This window comes from Lactuca virosa, chromosome 8 (assembly GCF_052849685.1).
Source record: "Lactuca virosa cultivar CGN04683 chromosome 8, Lactuca_virosa_CGN04683_v6, whole genome shotgun sequence".
Taxonomy (NCBI): Eukaryota; Viridiplantae; Streptophyta; class Magnoliopsida; order Asterales; family Asteraceae; genus Lactuca; species Lactuca virosa.
The window spans coordinates 214,827,866-214,852,176 of record NC_136433.1 but is presented as its reverse complement, the minus strand read 5'-3'; the positions used below and the strand labels follow the sequence as shown (position 1 = coordinate 214,852,176).

At 34.3% G+C, this 24,311-nt stretch overlaps 2 protein-coding genes across 2 annotated transcripts; one reads left to right on the top strand and one right to left on the bottom strand.

Moving 5' to 3' along the window:
- Positions 1-8,656: 8,656 nt before the first annotated feature.
- Positions 8,657-13,510, top strand: ARP4 (actin-related protein 4). Its single transcript, XM_079069573.1, has 20 exons — positions 8,657-8,782; positions 8,888-8,979; positions 9,988-10,122; positions 10,213-10,286; positions 10,414-10,494; positions 10,606-10,666; positions 10,795-10,844; positions 11,073-11,127; positions 11,306-11,383; positions 11,493-11,546; positions 11,762-11,815; positions 11,905-11,965; positions 12,089-12,140; positions 12,249-12,315; positions 12,406-12,468; positions 12,568-12,630; positions 12,730-12,792; positions 12,939-13,003; positions 13,114-13,182; positions 13,266-13,510. The coding sequence occupies exons 1-20, from the start codon at positions 8,770-8,772 to the stop codon at positions 13,309-13,311; spliced, it is 1,296 nt and encodes a 431-aa protein (XP_078925699.1). The 5' UTR covers positions 8,657-8,769; the 3' UTR covers positions 13,312-13,510.
- Positions 13,511-18,354: 4,844 nt separating this feature from the next.
- LOC145129160 (uncharacterized) lies at positions 18,355-19,257 on the bottom strand. Its single transcript, XM_079063893.1, has one exon. It carries the CDS (start codon positions 19,145-19,147, stop codon positions 18,512-18,514), a length of 636 nt encoding a protein of 211 aa, XP_078920019.1. The 5' UTR covers positions 19,148-19,257; the 3' UTR covers positions 18,355-18,511.
- Between the last annotated feature and the right edge of the window lie 5,054 nt (positions 19,258-24,311).

Sequence of the window (24,311 nt, the reverse complement as noted above, 5' to 3'; positions counted from 1 at the left end):
TGTGAAAAGTTGCTTTGTGAAAACTTTTGAATGGTGACTTGGGAACTGCGAGACAATACTTGGGACGAGTATGAGTAGGTGTGAATAGTAGTAGAGGCCTATACTACTGGAAGCACAGGACTCACACTTGGATCAGGAAAAGTCACAAGGTTACCAAGAAGCTAGTAAATGATTCTGTTTTATTCATGTGTGTCGTTACCTTCGTTTCGGTAATGACTAAGAAGATAATTATCGTTCAAATCTTAATGTCATAAAGAATCGAGTCCGATTAGTATAAATCCGCGAAAGGAGTTGATTGGTTCAGAGAACCATGTCTTATATAGTGACAACACTTCAGTAGGAATACTGAAGAAGTAAATGGTCGAGGTAGTCGATAGAAATATAACAATCTTCATTAAAGAATTGAGCAATCATTAGCCAGATATGTGACTTGCTATGTGGTGTTACTGGACACAAGAAATGTTTCCGCCCTACTCTTACTAGTCAAATGACGGGGAGTCAAGTTTCCGTTCAAAAATCGAAGAGTACTCCAACTAAAAAGGAGGAGGTGCCAAAAGCTAAAAGATGTATATGTCCGAAAGCACGAATTAGAGATACGTGGTGCTATTCTTTCTATTCCGAAGCATCCACGTGTTGATCAAACTCTTTTTGTTTTCTTTATTCCATCAGCTTGATTTATTCGATCTGATTCTAATACAAGATTTTGGTTCGTTATGTGTCTTGTGTGTTAGAAATACAAATGTCATTAGAATAAAACCATTCGAGTTGCTGTTATAGCAAAAGTAAAGACCTTATCTTGGGTTTAGTCTATAAACCAAGAAGGACCAGGAGTCTGCAATGAGAATTGAGTTTTAACTCAAAGATTAGGATCGAAAGCCCAATAGAGAATGATAAGCAGGTGCAGGTTTGAGCACCGCTAGTAATTAAGAAGTTTGAAGAGTTTGACAATCGCTTGGCAAACCAAAAGTTAAATATCGTACATTTTAGATTACCACAGAGGAAGTAAGTTAGGACTCGAATGTTGTGACTAGTAATTTTCTCGTAAACTTTAGATCTTCTCACATCTTATTTGATTATGATGCCTCAGATTCTTTCATGCATTATAAATTCGCACATTCTTTTCAAATTGCTTGTTACGCAATTGTCCAATCATTTCATATAGATAACATAGGAAATATATTATTACTTGATGATAAAGTCTATAGAGATAGTGTTATAGGAATTGAAAGTTATAATCTTCCTGCTAACCTAATTCCTATCTTTGATATTATTCTCGACATGGATTGGTTGTTAAAGAACTACGCAGATCTCTTGTGCTACGAAGAGATGATATGCATCCCTATCGAAAGGGAAGATTCTATTTAGGTCTATGGTGAAAATAATAAATTTCTTTCTTAAAAAAAACTCGTAAATTTATGTCGAAGGGATATTCTACTTATCCGGCTTATACAGTTAATACCTTGAAAGAGGAGAAGAAAACTGTGAATGATAGCCTTTGGATAATTATCGACCGGCTGAATAAGAGTGCATATTTTCTCGCCATACGTACAACGGTTCTAATGGAGAAATACGCATAAGTTTACTTAGACGAAATTGTGGCGAGACATGGTGTGCCACTAAAGATTATTTTCGATCATGATACTCGTTTCACTTCTCACTTTTGGGTGAGTATGAAAAGTGAACTGGGATCTCGAGTTGCTCCCAACACAGCTTATCATCCCCAGACAGATGGTTAGACGGAGAGAACAATCCAAACAGTAGAATATATGCTCCGTGCATGTGTCTTAGAGTTCGGTAGTAAATGTGAACACCATTATGTTAGCATAATGTAGGACAGAAAATCCTTGGTGGTCCTGAAATGGTTCAAGACACCACTGATAAGATTCAAATTATACCTAGGGAAAATAAGAATGAGATAAGAGCGAAATATCCTCATTTGTCCAAATCGTTGTGATTTCGGGGACGAAATCCTCAAAAGGAGGAGGTATTTGTAACATACACGTTTTGAAATCGTGTTATGTAATTCGAAAAGTTAATAATATTATGTGAAATTGAGTGTTGAGTTCTAACAGATAGTTTTTACTAGAAATGAAGTAAAACTATGTTTAGAATCACTCATAAAATATTGGAAGTCTTATGAGATTCCAATTAAAAGCCAAATAGTGGAATTTAGCGAAAATATAAAATTTAAAATAAGTAAAATTTTATTATTGAAAGTTGTAGATAATCTCGTTAGAAACACGTAGGCGAAAACCTCGTCGAAATCCGAGTTATAACGAAGAAGTTATGACCAATCGAAGATCCGCGATAAAACCGGCACGGTGCCGAATGACGTAAAAAGTGAGTTTTTGATAAACTACTTTTTAGCCTTAGTGATCTAAATAAAAGTCGTAGTATTCGTTAAACCGAGAAGTTTGATAAAAAGAACGTCAAAATCTGACTTCGTATGAGGAAGTTATGATTTTTACAAGTTTCAGCTTAGCAGTAGACAGCTAAAAACTCGAATTTTAGATTGAATGATTTTTAGCCGACACAACCTAAACGAGAATCGAAGATCTCGTCATTAGTAGTACAACGGTAAAAAGTCTGACGAAAACGGACGTCGGATGAAGAAGTTATGAATTTTTAACGGATTTACGAGTCCCGGTCTGTTAAAAATAATAATATAAAAATAAAGTCAAAATTTTCTGACGAAGTCTAAACGAAAGTTGTAGAGCATAATTTTCTCTACACGTGCATATAAAGAACGTCAAAAACGGAGTCCGTATGATAAAGTTATGGATTTTACAAGATTGAGCACATTTTTCGAGAAATTTCACATGAATAGTGATTGCCACGTCACCCTCGCTCGGAGTTGGCCACGTGTCCAAAGCTGCCGCGTGGCATGTCCGAGAAGCGACGCGTGTCGCACATGTGTCCGAAGGGCCACGTGATCCTCGCATGCCACACGTGATCCGACCCTCGTGTTGGCTCCTGATTCGACCAAGGCTCCTGACCCGATCCGAAGCTGTAGACGCGTCACCTGACCAATCTGAGGCTCGCACCTGTCCGTCCGAGCCTCGCCCTGCTGCCACCTATTTCGAGCCTCGCAGACAGCTGTTCTCTTCCCCTCGCTTCGGATCCGAGGCTCGCACCTATATAAGGGGTGCAAGACCTCTCGGGTAAATGTTAGAATTTTGCCCTTTTTCACCCCTTAGCCTATATTTCTTACATTCCGACTTCCCCGAAGCCCCGATACTTATTCCAAAGCCCGAAACGTGCCCCGAGATTCCCGAGAAGCCCGAAAAATTTATTTTTTTCGGTTTCGAAGCTCTACATTCGCAGAGTCCGGTTTTCAAGAAAACTCCCGGTTTTCAACAAATAAAGTCATATTTAGAACCGAAATGCTGCCCAAATTATTATTTTGACCCCCGGTTAATTTAAGGTGAGTTTAATATGTAGAAACTATTGTATGTTATGTGTTATATGTGCTATGTGCCTTTCCATGTTATCATCTCGAGTTGTTGTATCCGCTATTTTTATAGCAAGGCTGTACCTCTGACTTGAAGTGTATGACATAGGCATCACTTGGGTATTGGTATGAACCGTTGACCATGAAGTGTATGACATAGGCATCACTTTGGCTTTGGTAGAATGTTATTCCTGAGTATTTTCCCGTGTTATTTTTATTTCTGCTATTTATGATAGCAAAGTTATACCTTTGACCATGTGATCAGTTTAAGAACTCAGATTCACAGTGGTACTGGTATGTAGCCTCTGGCCATGTAGAGCATGTCCCCCAGTAAGTGAATGACTCTATTCTATGGCATTGGCATATGGTTAGACAGGGCGTGAAAACCTGAAATCTACCTTAATGTTAATCAGAAATTGTTTGTCTTCAGTGCCATTTGGGCCGAAGCATTATTGATGTTTATCAAGTATGGAAATTGTTATGTCTCAATGATTGTATATCTTTGAATCAAATCAATAATTGTTAGGGAAAACTTATCACATTATGCCTTTTTTGTTCCTTGCTCCTATTTGCTTATGCCATATTGGTATATATATGGCATAACGTTATATTGTATCTATTATTGAACTCACTAAGCGTTATCGCTTACCCCTCCCAATGTTTTAACATAATGCAGGCAATAAGCACCCAGTATAGTTGGAAGACTTAGAATAGTTGTAATATTATTTTTTTGTATTTTGGTTTAGGTTTGTATAGATTTACAATATCCTGGGTAGTCATGTAAAATCTTAAAACATAGTCGGTTTGTATCCAATCTTTTGTAATGACTTTATCAATGTAAAAATATTATTTTATGAATATGCAAGTAGCATGTTATAGAGTAACTATATTGTCAAGTATGAAAGTTTGGGTCTTTCAGAAATATGAAAGTATAGAAAGGGGTCCTTTCAGTTAAGCTAATCACCTGATGATTATGGGAAATTGAGAAGGAGTAGCGTGTGGGATATGTCGGATTTCAGCTTATCAGTTCAGCAGTCGAGAGGTGAGTCTTCTCACCATACCAATGGGTCTAAGGCACCAAGGCCGACCCATTTCATGTTGTGTGGATTGTTGATTGATTATGCGTATGTTAGTATGACATTTGCATGGAAGACCACGTGGGGGTTCCCGTGGTATTTGGTATAAGACCTTGGAGGGTTTCCATGGCATCCTAGTATACCTGAATGTATAGTTTGCATATGTCTTGTTTGGTAGTGAAGACCTTGTGTGGGTTCCCAAGGCAGGAAGACCATGTGGGGGTTCCCATGGCAGATAAAGACCACGTGGGGGTTCCCGTGGTATTTGGTATAAGACCCGGGAGGGTTTCCAGGGCTTCCTTATTTGTCGAATGCATGGCTTATGTGATTCATGTAGCGTATGGCTAATTCAATATGTGTTATGTGGATTGTGTGTGGGGTATGCTCTGGGGACTCACTAAGATTTGTGCTTACGGTTTACAGTTTTGGTTTCAGGTTTCATCGATTTGGATATGAAGGGCTCGGATTGATCGCAGTGCACACACCCATGATTTCCGCAATGAATGATTTCGGGACGAACTCTGATAAATGTTTCTGATTAATACTATTTTGGAATGTTTGGAATAAATGGTATCTATGTTTGGGTTGGATTAAAAATGAAAATTTTACCTCTGATTTTTGGGATGTTACATCATTAGGGTTTATGCTTTGGTATTCATAGTTGTATGTTCAAATTAAAAAAACCTAGATCAAAGCAATTAGGGTTGCATGTACACTATATATAGATGTTATGCTCAAAACACATCACATAGCAACCATCCTATAACCATGATACCGATCTAACATATCACTAACATAGCAACCATCCTATAGCCACGATACCGATCTAACATATCACTAACATAGCAACCATCCTATATCCAGGATACAAAACATAAAGGGCCGACCTTGGTACCGTAGACCCTGTTGATATAGTGAGAAAAACTCACCTCACAAGTAGTGTAGAACTGGACTGAAAGTCTCCGACTGCTGTGTCACTGAAAATCCCAAACTATCCAAAATAACGAATACTAAGTCAACAATTGGTATATCAATCTTGACCAAGGGTCCCACATAGGGTAATTGTCCATTATTGCCCTTTCTCTGATTTGGGCCAAGGCCCAATACCAAATCCATGATCTAAAAGTCCATATATCCAAAGCCCATTAATGACCCAATTTTCCCAATTTGGCCCAACTCCCTAATTGGGCCTTATTTTAAGATATAATACCAAAAATGGCCCAAAACACAATTACTCAGAAGTCCAGCAAGGCCCAAGTCCAACTGGTCCAAAAGCGGCCCAATCCCGAAACCCAATTCGTCAAAAGCCCAACAGAGGGAGGGAGTACGCGGGGCGTACTCCTCTGGTACGCTGGGCGTACTTCCGCCTTGTGTTGACCACCATCGGGGTGGTTGACTCAATACGCTGGGCGTACAGATATTATGCGGGGCGTACGTAAGTTTTACCAAAACTCTAGTAAGTGCTTAATGACTTAAGCACTTAAGCCCAAATTCCAGATCCATCGACCAAATGTGTCTTAGAACCATAAATTCTTGAACTTTAAGACTTTGGACGTCCATAAAGCTCTTAATACATGGTATTAACCCATTAAGACCTTTTTATTACATGCATGGGACACCTTAAGCTATTGGGACATCATTTTTATCATTTAGGACCCTTTCTAGGGTCTGATAGGACAACTTATTTCGTTCAAATCATAGCATGCACCAACTTGGGACTTTTTGGACAAGAAATGGTTTCATAAAGCTAATATGGCAAGATCTACATCATGCAAGCATAAAGGTTGGAGATTTTTTTACCTCATGGAGCTTCTAGAGCACAAAACAACCCTAGATCTACAAGCTTTGCTTCCTCCTCCAACTTCTTGATGCAATGCCTTCTTCTCCAACTACTCTAAACACAAACTTTTAGCTCACACACTCAAGAAAGGGGGTTAGGGTTTGGGGAAAACGACTCAAATCTATGGAGGCTGAGGTGATGGAGGATTTTGAGCTCATAAGGACATTTATATAGCACCCAAACCCTAAATATTAGGGTTTCCATCTGACGTGAGTACGCTCAGCGTACACAAGTGTACGCCCAGCATACTAGGGCGTGCCTAGTACGCTAAGCGTACCTCATGTACGCTTAGCGTACTCTTCTTGGCCTCAAAGTTGCAACTTTAGCCCTTAGGCTTCTCATGACTTGATTCTTCCAAGCCCAGGGACTACAAATGATAAAATAATAATAAAAGAGGGGATTCAGAAGTACCTGCAAATCTTGGGATGTTACAACGCTCCCCCATTTGACCTAGACTTTGTCCTCGAAGTCTGTTGTGGTGAACAACTCCGGATAGTGCTCCCACATCTCGGCCTTCGACTCCCAAGTCCACTCGGATCCTCTCCGATGCTCCCATTGTATCTTTACCAAAGGTACCTCCTTGTTCCGTAGAACCTTCACTTTCCTCTCTAGAACGACCACTGGCCTCTCCACGTAATTCAGACGCTCATCGACCTGTATATCATCTAATGATACCACAACATCCTTTCTCGACACACACTTTCGCAACTGCAAGACATGGAAAGTGCTATAAGTCTGATTGAGCTCCTCCGGGAGACCCAATTGATACGTTGCCTTGCCATCCTTGGCAAAACCTGAAATGACCCGATAAATCGGGAACCCAATTTCCCTTATTCCTAAAGTGGATCACACCCAGGAAACCTGGAGTCCTTGCCAAAACACAATCATAAAAATCATAACCCACACACACTTATGACTGACCCGATCAGCCTCGGGTTGGAATATCGATATGTCGAATCCAATCAACCACCGGATTGAAATTCTCAGGGTTTGTCGGCCTACCGCCTCAACCCTACCGCTCCTCCTTGCCTCTGTGCCTACGACTTACAGTCGACCCGCACATGGTATCTTCGCCTACTGCACATAGCAGGACCTCCTCAACCCTCCCAACACTATGTGTTACCATAAATAATTAGGAGAAATATTTAGCCCGGTTCTCAGAACCTGAAATACAAGGATGCTCTAACCCAGGAACCCTCGACTTCCCGTTGATGACGTTATACATTTCGCCTGCAACTCGCGATTCACCCCAAGTTTCTGACTGAAACTACCACAAATCATGTAGAGAAGATCCTCAAACAGGTCGATATTGAACCTTTCACAATCCGAATCCATATGATACATATCATTTATTAGTGAAATGTTTTTGGGGGTTGTTCTAAGTGTTGATCTTGTAAGAGAAATGTTGTATAATTTTTTGTTAGTCATATAGAAATTAGTTATTTACCGAATAAAATCATGAACATTTTCCAAATATAATCACTTAGGTTCCATATGCGATTTCAGTCTCCAATTTTTGTTGGGTTTTATTTTGTTTCATTGGGTTTGAGTAATTTTGTTGGGTTGATTTTGTTTTCACTCGAAAATCAATGGTGGTGGTGGTGGTGGAATAAATACATGTTTATTGCTGGGAACATGTTCTTGAAGACTTTCGGGTATGTCTGAAATCCTGAAAATCGATGGTGATTTTGAATATGAGGTAGTTTCAATATCCCTTGAATCCTCCATTTTTGAATCATGAACAATGCACAAGATTTATCAATAGATTGTTGTAAAATTATTGGGATTAACTGCACTTGATATAAAGTTATAAACAAACCAATAATCAGATCTCCAGGAGCCATTTCCTTCTCGATCAAAATACTTAAAACCTCTACCAAAAACAACTCACAAGTGATTCAAAAGGAAAACGGTAGTTGGGTTATATTGACATTAACCCAAAAAAATAAAGCCACCTCATCTATCGAAACCGAGAATTTCAAGTAAAACGAACCAAATAAGCATGCGGATATACATATTGTTCCCTAAAAAAAAAGTCAGAAAAATAATTTAAAGACCTTTTAAACCAACTAATATAACTTTGTTACCCAACAATAACATTATCCATATTATTTATTAACTAATTAGATACAAATTATTTTATAAAATGATTAGAATTTTAATTTTATCATATAAAATCGGCCCATATGAAAAAACTAATTCTTAAAAAACCAAACTGATACCAACTAGATACAAACGGCCCATAAGAGAAAAAGGCCCAAAATCTTGGCGCGTGTACTTGGTATTCCACTGCCCACTAGATTTTCGCTTGTTTGGTAGCAACATTCAAAGAGGAACCCCAACGCAATCGCCCGCTTTGTGCCACTCTCCGAAATCGAAGAAGCAAAACCCTACGTGAAGCCATGTATGGGGGAGGTAAGTACTACTCCACTCCAATTTTGTCATCTCAACCAAAGCAGATGTATATGTACACCAGTAAACCCTAATTCTTCACATTCTGCAAATGCTGGTTTCTTTTAGACGAAGTATCTGCGATAGTTGTAGACTTGGGTTCGCATACATGTAAAGCTGGTTACGCTGGTGAAGATGCTCCTAAGGCTGTTTTTCCTTCTGTAAGCACTTAAAACCCACTCTCGTTCTTCTCTAGTGTAATGCATGCTTGAATTTTCTCTGTAAACATGCCTGTTTTGTGGCTAAGGAGTTACCTTTTCTTACGAAGAGAAAGAAAGATAACATTTTACGACTGTTGACCTGTATAACCTGTGAAAGAAGACACAATTCAATCGTGTCTTTGAGGAGAAACAACGAGAATCCTCCAGGATTTTGTCGGGTTTGGATACTCCTCATTATTCCACACGGCATAATATGTTTATGGCCGATATTTGTCATTTAGTTTTTAAAAGATTCTATATTTTGGTCCAAAGAACCAAATGCTCCCCATTCTATTGAAGGCTAATTGTAACTTGTAAGACTGAAGTCTCCCGTGATTGATGTTCAAGGAATATTTGGGGTGATCCTTGTGGAAAAAATATTCTAAATCATAGGTGTTATCCATAATGCAAGGGAAAGACTTTGTAAAAGACTTCCCTTCACATCCTTTCAAAGTTGACTTGATTTTGTACGAATTAGAAGCCCTAACAATATAAATAACTTCCAATTGCTTTTTGGGTACAGTGAGACTTCTAATGTATAACAAGTTGTCAGAAGTGTATCATTTGTGATTTATATCTCACTATTGAATTTGATTCAGTCTATGAAGCGGATTATTTTTGACATGGAGATTTATTGAAAGTATGTTCACCCAAGACCTACTAGTCACTACATGAATAGAAAGGTTTCTTTGGTTGGTACATGTTAATCACATAATGAATGCTAAGGGGACAAGAAAATGTTTTTCACAAACAATAGCAACACATTTTGTTTGTACACAAAGTTCTTACTTTCCATGTTTATATATTATAAACATTAATAGAATAATCTTAACAATGTTCTAAAAGTGTTATGTGGAGCTAGGCAGTTGAGTGTTCTTCTAGAACTTGTATAGGGGTGTTGAAGTATGGTTATTTCTCGATGATCATATGTTAATTTGATGATACTAATTTGATTGATTACATATGAAGGTCATTGGCTCAATTGATCAAATGGAAGTTGATGAGAATGATAACTCAGAGAAGAATAGTGAGCCTAAATCCAAAGGAAAACGTAAGTTATATGTAGGCTCTAGTGCAATGGGATATCGCCGTGATCATATGGAGGTCAGTGTTTTATAAAAAAAAAAAGATACTACCTGACATACTTCAATAAATTATCCTTTGTAAGTTTTTAGTTCCATGCTATTTCACCAGGTGCTACCATCAATAAAAGATGGAATTGTTACTGATTGGGATATTGTAGAAAGCATTTGGGATCACGCCTTCAGGTAATCATCAATCTATTATTGGCAACCAAACATGTGACAAGATTCAATTTCTTCAGATTCCAAATTATACCATTATTGAAATTGCTCATTTCTTTCCATTGTTTGATTTATTGTCATTGTTTTGTAGGGAATGCCTGTTGGTTGATCCTAAAGAGCACCCAATGCTACTTGCAGAACCTTCTTCTAACACTCAACAACAGAGAGAAAAGTAAGCAGTTACAGTATTGCCATTGTTGCTTTCATACGTTTTGTTTGAAATGTTTTCTCTTTACTTCTGGATAATGCTACTATAAAACATCTGTTACATTAAATATGACAGGACTGCAGAGCTTATGTTTGAAAAATACCAAGCTCCTGCATTGTTTCTAGCAAAAAATGCTGTATGCTCTTGCTCTCTTCTCCCCCCTTTCTAACAAATCTATCTTGAAGGAAGACTGAAAATTGTTTGAGTTCATCTTGTTTCATATTGATCATATCATCTAATCTTGATCACCTATTTTACTTCTAGGTTCTCACCTCTTTTGCTTCAGGGCGTGCTACCTCATTGGTTGTTGATAGGTATGATGAAAACATATACATATATATTTTTTTGTCAACAATTAGTCTTCAATTTTCTTTCTTATTCATGCTTTTTGATCTGATAAAACTTACATGATGAAGTTAGAAATATGTAAAGATGTTTATTAAACCTTAGTTTCTATTTTGCATCTAGAGTTTCTTGATTTTTCTATTGTTACTATTACTTGGATGCGAGCTGATACTTTAGATTGGTTAATAATTCTTCAGTGGTGGAGGATCAACTATTGTTGCCCCTGTACATGATGGCTATGTTCTACAGAAGGTATGCACTGATCCATTTTACAAATGGCTCTAAGTGGATGTTTATATTTTTGACTTAATGAGCTTTATGTGTTAAACATTTAATCCATACATGATACATGGGTGTTTTCTTTTTAAATACCCTGTTATATTTTTCTTTTTGGTCCCTAACTAATTTGTATGTTTTAATTTTGGAATAGGCTGTTTCAGCATCTCCAATTGGAGGAGAACTTCTTACTGATTGCCTAATGAAAAGCTTGGAAAGCAAAGGAGTTAAAGTAAGTTGATATTTACTACTGATTGAATTTACACTCTGTGAATAATCAAAGTGTTTTTGGGTAGCTGTATAATTATATGTTTTTGGCTTTTTGCTTATCTAAAATGCAGATAAGGCCTCGATACTCTTTTAAAAGGAAGGAAGTTCGTCCAGGAGAGTTTCAGGTTAGCTTTAGCCTTATTTTTTTAAATCTTTTTTTACCCTAACAATGAAATCAGGGATAAATGAAAGAAAGAACAATGTACTTCCATTCATTTGTTTGCTATAGCATTATACTTTCTATAGCATTCAGTCACATTGATGATCCCTCACTATAAATTTCATATAACTATGTAGCAGTTTTGTATAAAATTTTCATTGATGGCTTTGATTTTTACAGACTGTAGATCTTGATTTCCCTAACACAACTGAAAGCTATAGACTTTATTGCCAGGTTTGTTATCATTTGGATTGAAGTTTCTTTTCAAAAGTGTTGTTATCATGAATATTATTATTATTGTTGTTGTTTATGATGATCTACAGAGGGTTATTGCTAGCGATATAAAGGAATGTGTGTGTCGTGCCCCTGATACTCCATATGATGGTTGGTGTCCCTTTTTTTTTTTTTTTTTTTTTTTTTTTTCTTTTTTAATATATCAATATATATATTACCGAATTTGTTGTATGGGTATGAAGTATGAATGCATGATTTTGTTTCTGATTTCAGACACGTCTTATTCCAACATTCCCATGACAGCATATGAACTTCCTGATGGACAGTAAGTTTATTGCTTTTACACCATGGAATGGAATCTCGGATTCCAATTGTCTGAATCCGAGAACCAGAATAAGATTTTTATTGATTTTAATTTTATCTCGATTAACAGGACCATAGAGATCGGTTCTGACAGATTTAAGACTCCTGATGTTCTGTTTAATCCCTCTCTGATCAAGGTATTGTTTATTATATTATATTATAATAATAAATAATAATTATTGTTTTGATTATGCATTGTTTTTTTTTTCTAAAATTTGATCTCACAGACTATACCTGGCATGGAAGGTTGTGTAGATATTGCTTCTTCTGCTCGTGGCTTGCCACAAATGGTAAATCATCTCAAAATATTTTTACACAAATAAAAAAAGTAGATTGGTATTTAATAGCCTCTTTATGTGAATGTGTTGTTTTAAAATATTATAATACAGGTTATAGAGAGCATAAATAAGTGTGATGTTGACATTCGAAGAGAATTGTTCAGTAGTATCCTGGTAAGATTTTAAATATACTAGATTTGTGTTATATATTTTAATCTTTTTCTATACATAGAGAGAGTAATGTTGATTGTTGACTTGTTTTGTACATGGCAGCTTGCTGGTGGCACAGCTTCAATGCAACAACTGAAAGAACGTCTTGAGAAAGACTTGCTGGAGGTTTGTACTTTCAATTACTGACGGGGGCGTTTATGTCTTTTACATGTTGCAATTTTTGTCCCATTAACCTCCCTTTTGAGCCAAATGTTTTTATGAGATTTAGTTATTGTAGAAAAATGTCGTAATTAGTAAAACTTGACTTGTAGGAATCTCCTCAAGCAGCTAGAGTTAAAGTATTGGCTAGTGGCAACTCAACTGAAAGAAGGTTCAGGTAACAACATTAACATGTCATATTTACTTTACTTTTTTCACTCACTTATTATCCATTACATGTTGTGTGTGTGTGTGTGTGTGTGTAATTGGATATTATGGTTTTGACAGTGTTTGGATAGGGGGGAGCATATTAGCATCTCTTGGCTCTTTTCAACAAATGTGGTTTTCTAAATCCGAGTAAGTTAATGTTTACATTTACTTTTATTTATTTGAACATCCTAAAAATTGTTGTAAAACTATTGTATGTGTTTTGACAACAGGTATGAAGAGCATGGATCTTCATACATTCAGAGAAAATGTCCTTAAATCTCTCCTTCCTCTGGAGTTTGTTTGGCCAATTAATACTTAATAGACATGTTGGTAATGTAGAAGAGGACTGGCACTTTATTTATTATTACATGTTTCATGTTTAGCATTATGTTGTATAATTATCATTCATGGTGATTCTATGTATGAATGAATGAATGAATGAATCAGAAAATGGGTGGAGACTGTAGGTTTTGTACTACAGGTGTCTGGAAAATCCTACTGATACGTAGGATTGTTGACTGTTGGGTCCCAAAATGTCTATATTTTCATCGTTTTAAAAAAAACCCAGCAAAATACATAAAATCCACCATATTTTTGACTCTTTTGCGGTTTATCCATCTATGTTTTATTTGTTCAATTAAAGTCAACAGATTTTGAAAAAAAAAAATCCAACGCTGCCATCGTACGACCCTTAACTCATGGTTCAATAGGTTATCATTGATAAGATACCATTTAATTTTGAAAAATCTTCATTAAAGTCATTACATGTTCGCCCCATGACCCCATTTACAATTAAGCTTTGAACATCAAATCTAAAAAAGTTGCAATTGTATTTGAAGTTTGATAATTATTTGGTTTTTCGGTGGACACTTGGTAATCAACCTTATGTGCTAAGGAGAATTTTCATTAGAATAAGTACATTATGATATCATTTATTATTAAAACAATTTTTTTGTAATAATAAAGTCCAAAAGGCTTGGAATTGTATTCGATTTAATTACGTAGGTATCCCATTTCTTACTGGCATTGCAGAGGTGAAGTCTAGATGAATAAATTTCATGCTTAGTTGGTGTTTGAGGTGTTCTGAATATGAAAGAATAGCAATTTGTCACCCCCCAAACCATTCTTTTGAAATCAATGGCTTCGTCTTCCTCAATGCCCAAAGTATATGCAAAGTCTCCATGAATCAGTTTTGCAAAATATTAGGGTTAGGTGAGATTCTAAAGATGAGTGTGATAATTAGACTTCTTGGACTCCAAAAAACCAGGATGCAGAATCATAAGCTACCCTAATTTCATAGTAAAGCTACTGAATTCCCATTTTCCGTTAGTAGCTTATGTTTTAGGTTATAAAAGTGAGAAATCTTCATAAATGTTTCTATCATGTAGGATGAAAAGGACTATAATTTTTTTTTTCCTTGGAATGACCTACATTTTTCTAACAAATGGTATAAAGACAAGATGTTGGAAATGCATAATCTTGCAAATGATGGGTCAATCCCACAAGTTCACATATCACACTCAAATGATGGGTAAATCCAACACCATTTGTAAGATTATGCATTTTCAACATTTTATCTTTAACCACTTGTTGGGAAATGATGAGTCAATCTAAGAAAAAAAAAACTATTGACTTTTTCATCCCTCATTATAGAAAATTACAACATTTATGAAGATTTCCTACTTTTATAACCTAAAACTTGAGTAATGGAAATGAGAAAATTTTGTAGCTTTACCATGACACACATGTACAAACGGTTAATATTAATGTTTATTGGTTACATCAAAGCAATTGGTTGCCACCATGGATCCTAAGTAGCAAAAAATTAATAAAAACTAAAGATTGCGAGTTCCATACCTGCTGCAACCTTCTTTGGTGGGAGTGGTTGCCACGTGTAAGTCAAGGAGATGATGCTATTTTTTTTTCTTTTTCTCACTTTAATAACTGTTTATTAAATAATATAGTTAATAAAAAGTATAAAACTATATCAAAATTTATAGTTTTTAATTATTTATATATAAAATAAAATATTAATATATGTTTTCATATGTATTTGCAAGTCTGATATCGAATGTATTTTTTGTTATGTTAGTTGTTGAATTTGAATTTGGTTGGTTGTATATATAAATGAGAAAAAAATATTTTTTAAATGAAAATGTGGGTTGTGATTGGTTCTGATAAACATAGTTTTAAGGCCACAACGCTAACTAAGCACATAACTTATCAATCTGGAATCCACCTCATCAATGCCACCAAAATAAAACAAGATAACCTGGTAATTTATCAAAATTGAATACATTTGTACTATCACATATTAAGAAATTTAAATGCTATTATAGATGCTTCTATTTCGTTTACGATCTTAAGACTAATATGCAAAATTCCAATAGCTAATCAATTTGCATGACTACAATTGGGTTCTCTGAAATTACCAAAATGCTAACGTTTTTGGGAACAAAAAGTTTCGTAAAGATATGATCTTTGAAAATGTTGTTCTTTTTTCTTTCATCTAGTTAGTATTTAGAAACCCTAAAATGTCTGTAAGTTAGAATAACTGGATTAAAAATCCGATGGTTGCCATTACTTTGTAAATTCTTTGTTGCCAGTTTCTTTTTAATTGAAAATGTAGTCGTTAACAAAAGTTGATACTTAAAAGAGAGAAAAATTCATAAAACCAACTCGATCGCATGGTTTTCCAATTTCAATAGGGTTATTATTGGACAATACGGCTATATTTAAACAAAATTGAAAATTGAATGATTTGGTTGGTAAAAAGATAAAAAGCCCAAAACGTAAAATAGCAATAATCAACAAGACAACAACTATTATGTTTTTTTATGAAAAAAATCTAATATACACCATTATTCTGCTTATATATCTATATTTTTTTCGTATTAAACGGGACTCTAGCCCTAAACATTTGGTTGATAGATACTTTTTTCATCAACTTGGTGTACGACAAAATATATTCGGCCCCAAGACATTTGGACAACTATTATGTGACATAAACCATTTATATTATTATATATACACACAAAAAAAGTACGTGCATTCCATCAAATAGATTTCATATTATTCTTTCCATTATTTAGAACACGAAAACTTTAGTTATTAGTTATTAGTATCTAAAAGTTAAAATTCATGACCTTACTTTTCATGTGTAGTCATGTAATGTGTTCCCAACTCAGATGCATGAAATTTCAAGCATGATATATACCTTTTATGTATTATGCATAAGAAGTTGTATCATTAATAGAGTTTTTCTATTTCTTTTTTTTAATTTTATTATTATTATTTTTTTCCCTAACGGCAGAAAAGTGGCATCATGTCATGAACATCAAAATCTTTTTAGATTTTTTAAAATATCATATTTCGCAGTTACCTTTTTATATTAATGCAATATTAATATATATATTTTTAAAAATTAGTCCCTATCGACATCAACAGTTACCTTTTATACTTTTCAACAAATATCTTATTATTTTTAACTAATAAATATTCATTAAAATGTATAGATATAAACCGTTAAGATTGTAAACCGGTTTTTTATTTAGATATAAACATGAAACATTGTTTTATATTTTTACATTAGATTATAACCCATGTAATACACGGTTATATATATTAAGATAACATAGATAATAATTATAACAAAAATATTTTAAACAAATTTATAAAAGGGTGTTTATAAAAATATTAAAAAATGAAATCATACGTGGGACAATCACTAATAAGGTGTCCGGGTTGTTGATGCTTATGGTCACTGCAATCTAGACTCTTAGGTTGTTTAAGTTTTATGGTTTGACTTAGGTCTTGTTAACTAAACGTCGTAACTTCTTCATATGATCTTGGATTTAATGCTCTTTATATCCACGCGTCAGTATTTGAATCTACTACAATTTTCGTTTAGATTAATCCCATTAAAAAGTAATATATTGTTACTTACGATTTTACAAAAAAAAAAAACTTTCATACATACATTCAGAAAAACGCATGGATATAAAGATCGTAAGTAAAAATATATTATTTTTTAAGGGGAGTAATATAAACGAAAGTTGTAGTATACTTAAATACGAACATGCATATATAAAGATCGTTAAAATCCGAGATCATATGAAGAAGTTACGACGTTCAGAACACAAGACCTAAGGCAAACCATAAGACCTAAACACCAAAGGGTTTCTAGCCTAGCGGTATCAGATGTTGCTCTTCCTCCTTGAGATTGGGAGTTCAAGTCCCGTCCAAGACATAGATGAATTTAAAAGAGTAGTTTAGGATTAGATTAGATTTGTCATTCAAAAAAAAAAACCATAAGACCTAAACAACCAAACAACTGAGACTGCGGTGACCATAAGTATCAACAACCCCGAACACCTTATTAATTATTGTCACACGTAGGAGTGAGAAAAATCTAAAGAAACTAGTCATAAGTACTAAATGTGTACAAAAACAACATAAACTTATTTTGCAAAAAAAAAAAAAAAAAAAAATTAAGGATTAAATGTGCATAAAAATATTAAAAACTAAATATGTACAAAGTGAAAAATATATAACTATTAAGTCATTTTTTTCGGCTTACCTGGAGTAGTCGATCATAAGGACTGAATGTGTACAGTTTAACAAGTTGGGTAAATGTAGATGAAAAAAAAAACTTAGTAACCAAATATATACAAATCAGAAAATATATTTCCGATCTAAGTCATTGTCCTTTCAATAAATATAAAAAACTTGTGTTAAATTTGAAGCTTTCTTGCAAGAAATGTAATATTTTAAAATTAAATTTACATCTAAAATTTGAGAAAACATAAAGAATCAAATCAAAATTAACCTAATTCATCGATGGTATTTTAATTATCACAGAGTTTTATTATTTTATTTAATAAGAAATTTCATCTTATTTAATATTTATTATGGTTAGTATCACTACCAAATTGGTCTTAGGACATTCAAAAATCTTTGTTTAAAATTTAAATTATCGTTTGTTACTTAAAAAAAAAATCATTTGAACCATCCTAACTGTATTTTATTTTGAGATTTCGCGATATTTTATTTTATTAGCAGACCTTGTTTTTAAAGCGATTGAATAAAAATTTCTTTGATCACTTATTAAATATATATATAATATATTTTTAATGAATTTATATCTAGGAAACTTATTTTGTAAGATATCTTAATCTGCTCAAATTTGTTTTACATCATGAAAAGTTTTATAATTTTATTAAAACATCAAAAACATTAAATGATTCATATCATTCAAGAATAAAATATAAGAACTTATTTAAATACTTTATGATTTCATTCCATAACAAACAACCGAAAGAGCAAAAGCAATAACTTTATTCAGAGTGAAAACTAGAAAGAAGATAAGAATAACAAAAGTACATCTTCACTAAAGAAGAACAAGTGGAAGAAAATCAAAATTTCTATAAACACAAAATCAAAACAAAACTAGAAATCATAATAAGTTGTTAACACCCTATAATCTGTTCTTGTAATGACACGTTTGATTTGAAATTCTTCGATTTGAAATATCGATGTTCAAATCACACGATGACACAGAAGTGATGTGAATGTTGAACATATTAAGTATACGAGCTTTACCGGAGATCTTAGTGTAGGTAGACACCGGCAAGCTTCCACTGATGACATCACTATAAACATCAAAATTCGTCAGCAACCGATCGGCAAAAACAGTGAGCGTGAGATTCAATCGCTTCGTATCATCGGAACCAATCTCACCGGCGGGAATCGGAACCTCACCGATGTCTTTGTCTTTGTACAGGAGAATCGCTGAGCTGTTTCGGTACTTGACACCGACCTTGTTAGGGTTTTTAATCGAGATGTCAAGGTCGAGGGAGATGTTTAATGAAACCCTAGGCGGAAGGAGGTTAACAGAGACATCGAAATCGCTGATGGCGACGGAGTTGACGGAGGTGACGGGCTTCTTGGCTTTGAAGACGGTGAGAGCTAGGATCAGAATGATTAAAGCAAGGAGAACTATAACGGCGATTACCGACAGACAGATGCATCTCCGGCGTTTGCGTTTCCGGCGGTGTTTGTCGTCGGCGATGATGGTTGTGAGTGGCTGTTCATCTTTTTTCTCGACATCCATGTTTTTTGTTGAGTTGTAAAAATTTCAAAGTTAGAATTAAATATTTAGGGATAGGAATTGTTGACGAAGGGTTTGGGAATTTAATGGGAGATCGGTTAACGGTTGGGTGTTTTGGCTCCATACTTTTTGTGTCCGTCCAAAGTACTCCCATTAAATGCTAATAGAAAATAATTTATTTTTATTAATTTGTTTTTCTGTAATTAAGAATTTTATTACTTTGGAAAATTATGTAATTTAGATAAAATATATTTATATAACATGTTATCATTGGATACTTATTGGGACTATAAAATATTTAATAAAAATTTGATAGGAGAATTGCCAGCTGAAAAGAATCTTATAAAAAGAAACAGTCAAACGTTATTAGAAGGAGATTAATGGACCACAAAAGAACTATGAATATTCTTGTTTGCATTTTTTTTAGATTGCAATTTTTTCAACAACTTAATAAATATTTTGCAACAAATTAACAGTAATAATGAAATTTAAATAAATCTATCATTGATCAGGACAACATATGGACGTCTTGTGGGCAACATATATAAAAAACGCACTATAATCGTTAAAACATGTTATGCGTGGAATTAGAGGTGACAATGGGTCGATCTGGGTTGGATTCGGGTTCAACCAATTTAATAATTGGGTTGAAAATTTGAATCCAACTCAACCTGTTTATTTAAATGGGTAGATATTTTCAACCCAACCCAACCTTTTAGATAAATGGGTTGTCACCGGGTTGACCTGTTTATCTAGTTCCCACCCAACCTATTAAATAAATGGATTAAACTTGAGTTAACCCATTTAAAATCAATTAAATAAATTATATAATTAAAAATTATACCACTTAATTATAAAACGTAAATAAAACTTCATAATTATGACAAAAACACAATCTTAATTCATAAATACAAATAAAATTTTCAAATAACATTAAAAATACATAGTTTCACAGTGATTTTTGGAGAGTGACCAGTATTATTGTCGCTAAAAAAAGATGGAAATTAGGATTGAATTTTATTAAACTTAGATAATAATAATGCAACATTATAATTTACAAATTAATACTTTGATTAATACATGATAATATTCAAATAATTATATATATATATATATATATATATATATATATATATATATATATATATATATATATATATATATATATATATAAGTTAAATGGGTTGACGGGTTGAAAACAGGTTAATAATTATTACCCAACTTAACCTATTTAATTAAATGGGTTAGACGGGTTGACCCATTTAAGTTAAATAGGTTGAAAATCTCAACCCAACCCGCTAATTTTGGGTTGGGTTCGGGTTGGGTCGATTTTTGCCAGCTCTACGTGGAATAATAGTTTATGTTCAAGGCAAAAGTAATTATTACCTGCAAAACATTAAAATGACTAAACAAACTAGGGGTAAGTAATTGAACCGGACCGATTTAACAGAAATTATTGACCTTAGACTGGACCTATTAAGGCTGGCTAGGTCTGGTTTCCGGTTCTTGGACGTAAAAATGAGCATTTGGACTGCACCGAATCGGATCGACTCTTAAACCGGACCTGTTTTGCAGAAATTGATGGACCTTGATCTATGTCAATGTGTATTTCATTGGACCTCTACAAGTACGAGACAATTCATCAAATTGGCTTGATTTCAGACATTCCTCCCCGTATGAATAGTAATGTTTTTGACTGGATAAGTAAGAAACGATGTGGATTCAACGACTTTATCATCAAGTAAAGAAAAAAAATTCAGTGGGTGAGAACATGATATGATTTGGATTTTATTTTTATTTTTTTAGTGAAATAAATGATGGGTTTTATAGGTTATAATAAACATGTGAATGCGGAAAAACGCTTAACACTTAAGGGCACATGCAACCTATAAATGATCTATGTCTTTAGAAATAATAACTACATACTATGAATATCAAGAACCCTATTGAAAATTAGAAAAAATTCAAGAGTAGGGTTTATATACCTTAGATTTATTATAGCAAATAAATCTCTTGATCCTTTCTTTTGGTTCTTCAGAAAGCTAGCTCCAAAAGCTTAGTGCCTCTAATGGCTTGTACCCAAGCCCTAACAACTAAAAGACAAGATGAAAGAGGAGAATGGATGCAAATTTCGGCTATCCTTTTGTTATGAGAGAGGAGAGTGGATGCAAATATAATATATTAATAAATCACTTATTTCAATTTTCAATTAGTTTATTATTCATGTAATAAACTAACAAATTATCCTCTCTCTCCAAATGTCATTCTACTTAGATACTAGTTACGAAGGCAACCCAAAAATGACTTTTCTTTTAATTAAAAGTATATAACAATTTAGTTATGAGCTTAGACACCTTAATCCAACAGTCTCCCAATTGGATAAATCTATAACTACAATTGCAAGTATAACCTTGAACCAAACAACAAAGTGTGCTTTTCGAAGCAACTGCCGAACTCTGATTCAAATCAAATGTTGGCCCTAAGATAAGTGATAAACTATTCCTTCGTTCTTCATGATATTGTATGGACATGAGACATGGATTAGAATCAATCTTATATTCTAAGATTCTATTTCTCGATTTTTCGATTTATGACGACTGAATTCAGATTACTAATTGAACACATCAATTTAGTTCGGGCTTGGCTAAGCACTTCAGATGACGGAAACAAATCATCGAGGAGCTCAAAGATATTGCTTTTCCTGTTAATGCAAAAGGAATGAATAAACTTTTACTACGTACCTGTAACTTTTACTTATCAAATCATACATGATACTACGTTTTATAACATCATGTTACTAATGCATTTACTCAACACCAATGTACAACCGACTTGCAAATTACAACTTATGTATCTCCGTTTGAAGAATAAAAGATATTATTGTCTTAAAATTACTCGTGATAAAATCCATGAAGTAATCTCTCAGCGTGGGTTTATCCAATACTAAAAAATCTCTATTTTCAAAGTACTCATGAATATTGCAGCAATCCCATGCAATGTCCAATCTCTATGGACAATCTACAATCGATTCATGACAGTCTTAATTCACTACTTACTTCCAAAAGTATTAACGATTGTGGATTTTGAATAATAAAATTATCCAGGAAGTAAAACATGCAAAGTGTAACACAATAATAAATTAATTAACTATGGTATCATACCCACTGAATATAAATAAATACCTATTAATTAATCACCATAACAATTACAAATTTATTCATTGTATATTGTTTCGAGTAACCAATTACAAATTTATTCATTGTATATTGTTTCGAGTAATCAATTACCACTTGAATTAAATAACATCAGTCATATCATGTTATGAACATACATACTATGTCTAACTATAGTCCTTCCTCCGTGAATAGATCGACTGGACATAATCCAATGTTGATCATTTCACAAATCCAAATTCTTATCGTTATCTAAGATGTAGTGGAATTTCATCTTTACATGCATTAACCTTCTGCGATGTCGAGATTCTAAAGTTATAGAGAATGCGCCTTCGATATTGCAAAATGTTCCTGTAACATCCGAATCTCGAGGTATGAATTTTAATTATGTTAAAAAAATATGGTTGGCCACGATGTGGTAATGGTATCACCACGACGTGGCAATTTAGTTTAGATCCGCGCATTTTAAATGGGTGCCACGACTTGGTTGTAAGTTGGCCACGCCGTGGCGACCATTTTGGGCCAAAACCCTAATTTTTGGACTTTTAGCCCTATATAAAGGAAGTTAAGGTTAGGGTTTCCTCCAACCTCAGCCTCCATCACCCTTAAACGAATTCTTGTCCAAACCCTAATTCTTTTGGAAGATTTTGTGCTCATTTTGAGAGTTTTTTGGTGGTTTTAAAGGAAGAAGAAGAAGAGTTGGTGCCTTGATTCAGTAAACAAGTCTTTCCTTCACTCGTGTGCATATTCTGGACTCTTTGTAAGTCCTCAAGTTTCCATCTGTTAATACCTTTCACCTTAGAACTAGGATTTATGTCATATTATGTACCTTTGATGTGGTTTGTGTAGCGCCCGCAAGATAGGGATAGATGATTAAAAAATAATGGGATAATTATTCTTCACGATGATAAATATATATTTTCAATAGAAGATTATTTACAAAAAATAATCTAAACAAAAGTCATAGTAATCGTTAAATTGAGAGCGTACATATAGACAACGTCCAACTCTGACTTCGTGAGAGAAAGTTATGATTTTTCAAAGTTTCAGCGTAGCAGTATACGACTCAGAAACCGAAATTTAAATCAGCCGATTGTTAGAAAAACAATCTAAACGAGAGTTGAAGATCTCATTAATAGGAGTTCGTCGATATAAAGACAGTCGAGAACGGACGTCGGACGAGAGATTATGAATTTTTAACGGACTTTAACAGTCTAATCCTGTTAAAAATTTAGCTTTAAAAATAAATTCAAAATTAGCCGACGGAGTCTAAATGAAAGTTGTATATCTCATTGATAGGTACGCGTAGATATAAAATGCGTCGAAAACGACGCCCGTATGAAGAACATACAAATTTTGGAAGTTTTATAAAAAATTCGCGTGCAGGCGCGCGCGCCTCTGACAAACCACAAGACCGCGACATGTGTCACCACCCAGACGACGCCACGTCAGCACCCCTGACCAAGTGCGCGGCGCACACCCGATCAGGTGCACGGTACGCATCCGACCAGATGCGCGGTAAGCATCCCAAATTTTCCTATAAAATACTGTGAATTCTCCTCATTTCTTCACACCTTTCTTCCTGAATTTCTCTGAAACACTTTCCACCCTTAAGCCCTTTTACTCTCTAATTTCCAACTACTTTAGCCAGTGAATAAAAGCTCGCGGATCAGAGTTATGCCCGCATAATTTCCCGATTTTCTCTGAGAAATTCTGTAAGTTATGCTACACTTATTTTATTTAAGTGTAACTTTTAATTATAGTTATAGTCGTTATTATGAACCTATAATTAAGATTTATCAGTGATTCCAAGTAATTATACTGATTGATCTAGTTACGGAGATGATGTCTAGGCTGGATTTAGTGAGGTGTATAAAGTGAGATTTCCAAACAGTATACTCTGTATACCAAACGAACCCTACCTTCGATATGATCCTACCTGGTTGTTCCTTAATTGATAGATCTTGATGTAGACATTGGGATTAGTGAGGATT

Bases quoted from the DNA above. Each gene is read 5' to 3' on its own strand.
- ARP4 (XM_079069573.1), top strand. The intron at 10,287-10,413 runs GTAATCATCAAT...ATTGTTTTGTAG, and splicing joins ATTTGGGATCACGCCTTCAG to GGAATGCCTGTTGGTTGATC. The intron at 13,004-13,113 runs GTAACAACATTA...TGGTTTTGACAG, and splicing joins TCAACTGAAAGAAGGTTCAG to TGTTTGGATAGGGGGGAGCA.
- LOC145129160 (XM_079063893.1), bottom strand. From the start codon at position 19,147: ATGGATGTCGAGAAAAAAGATGAACAGCCACTCACAACCATCATCGCC.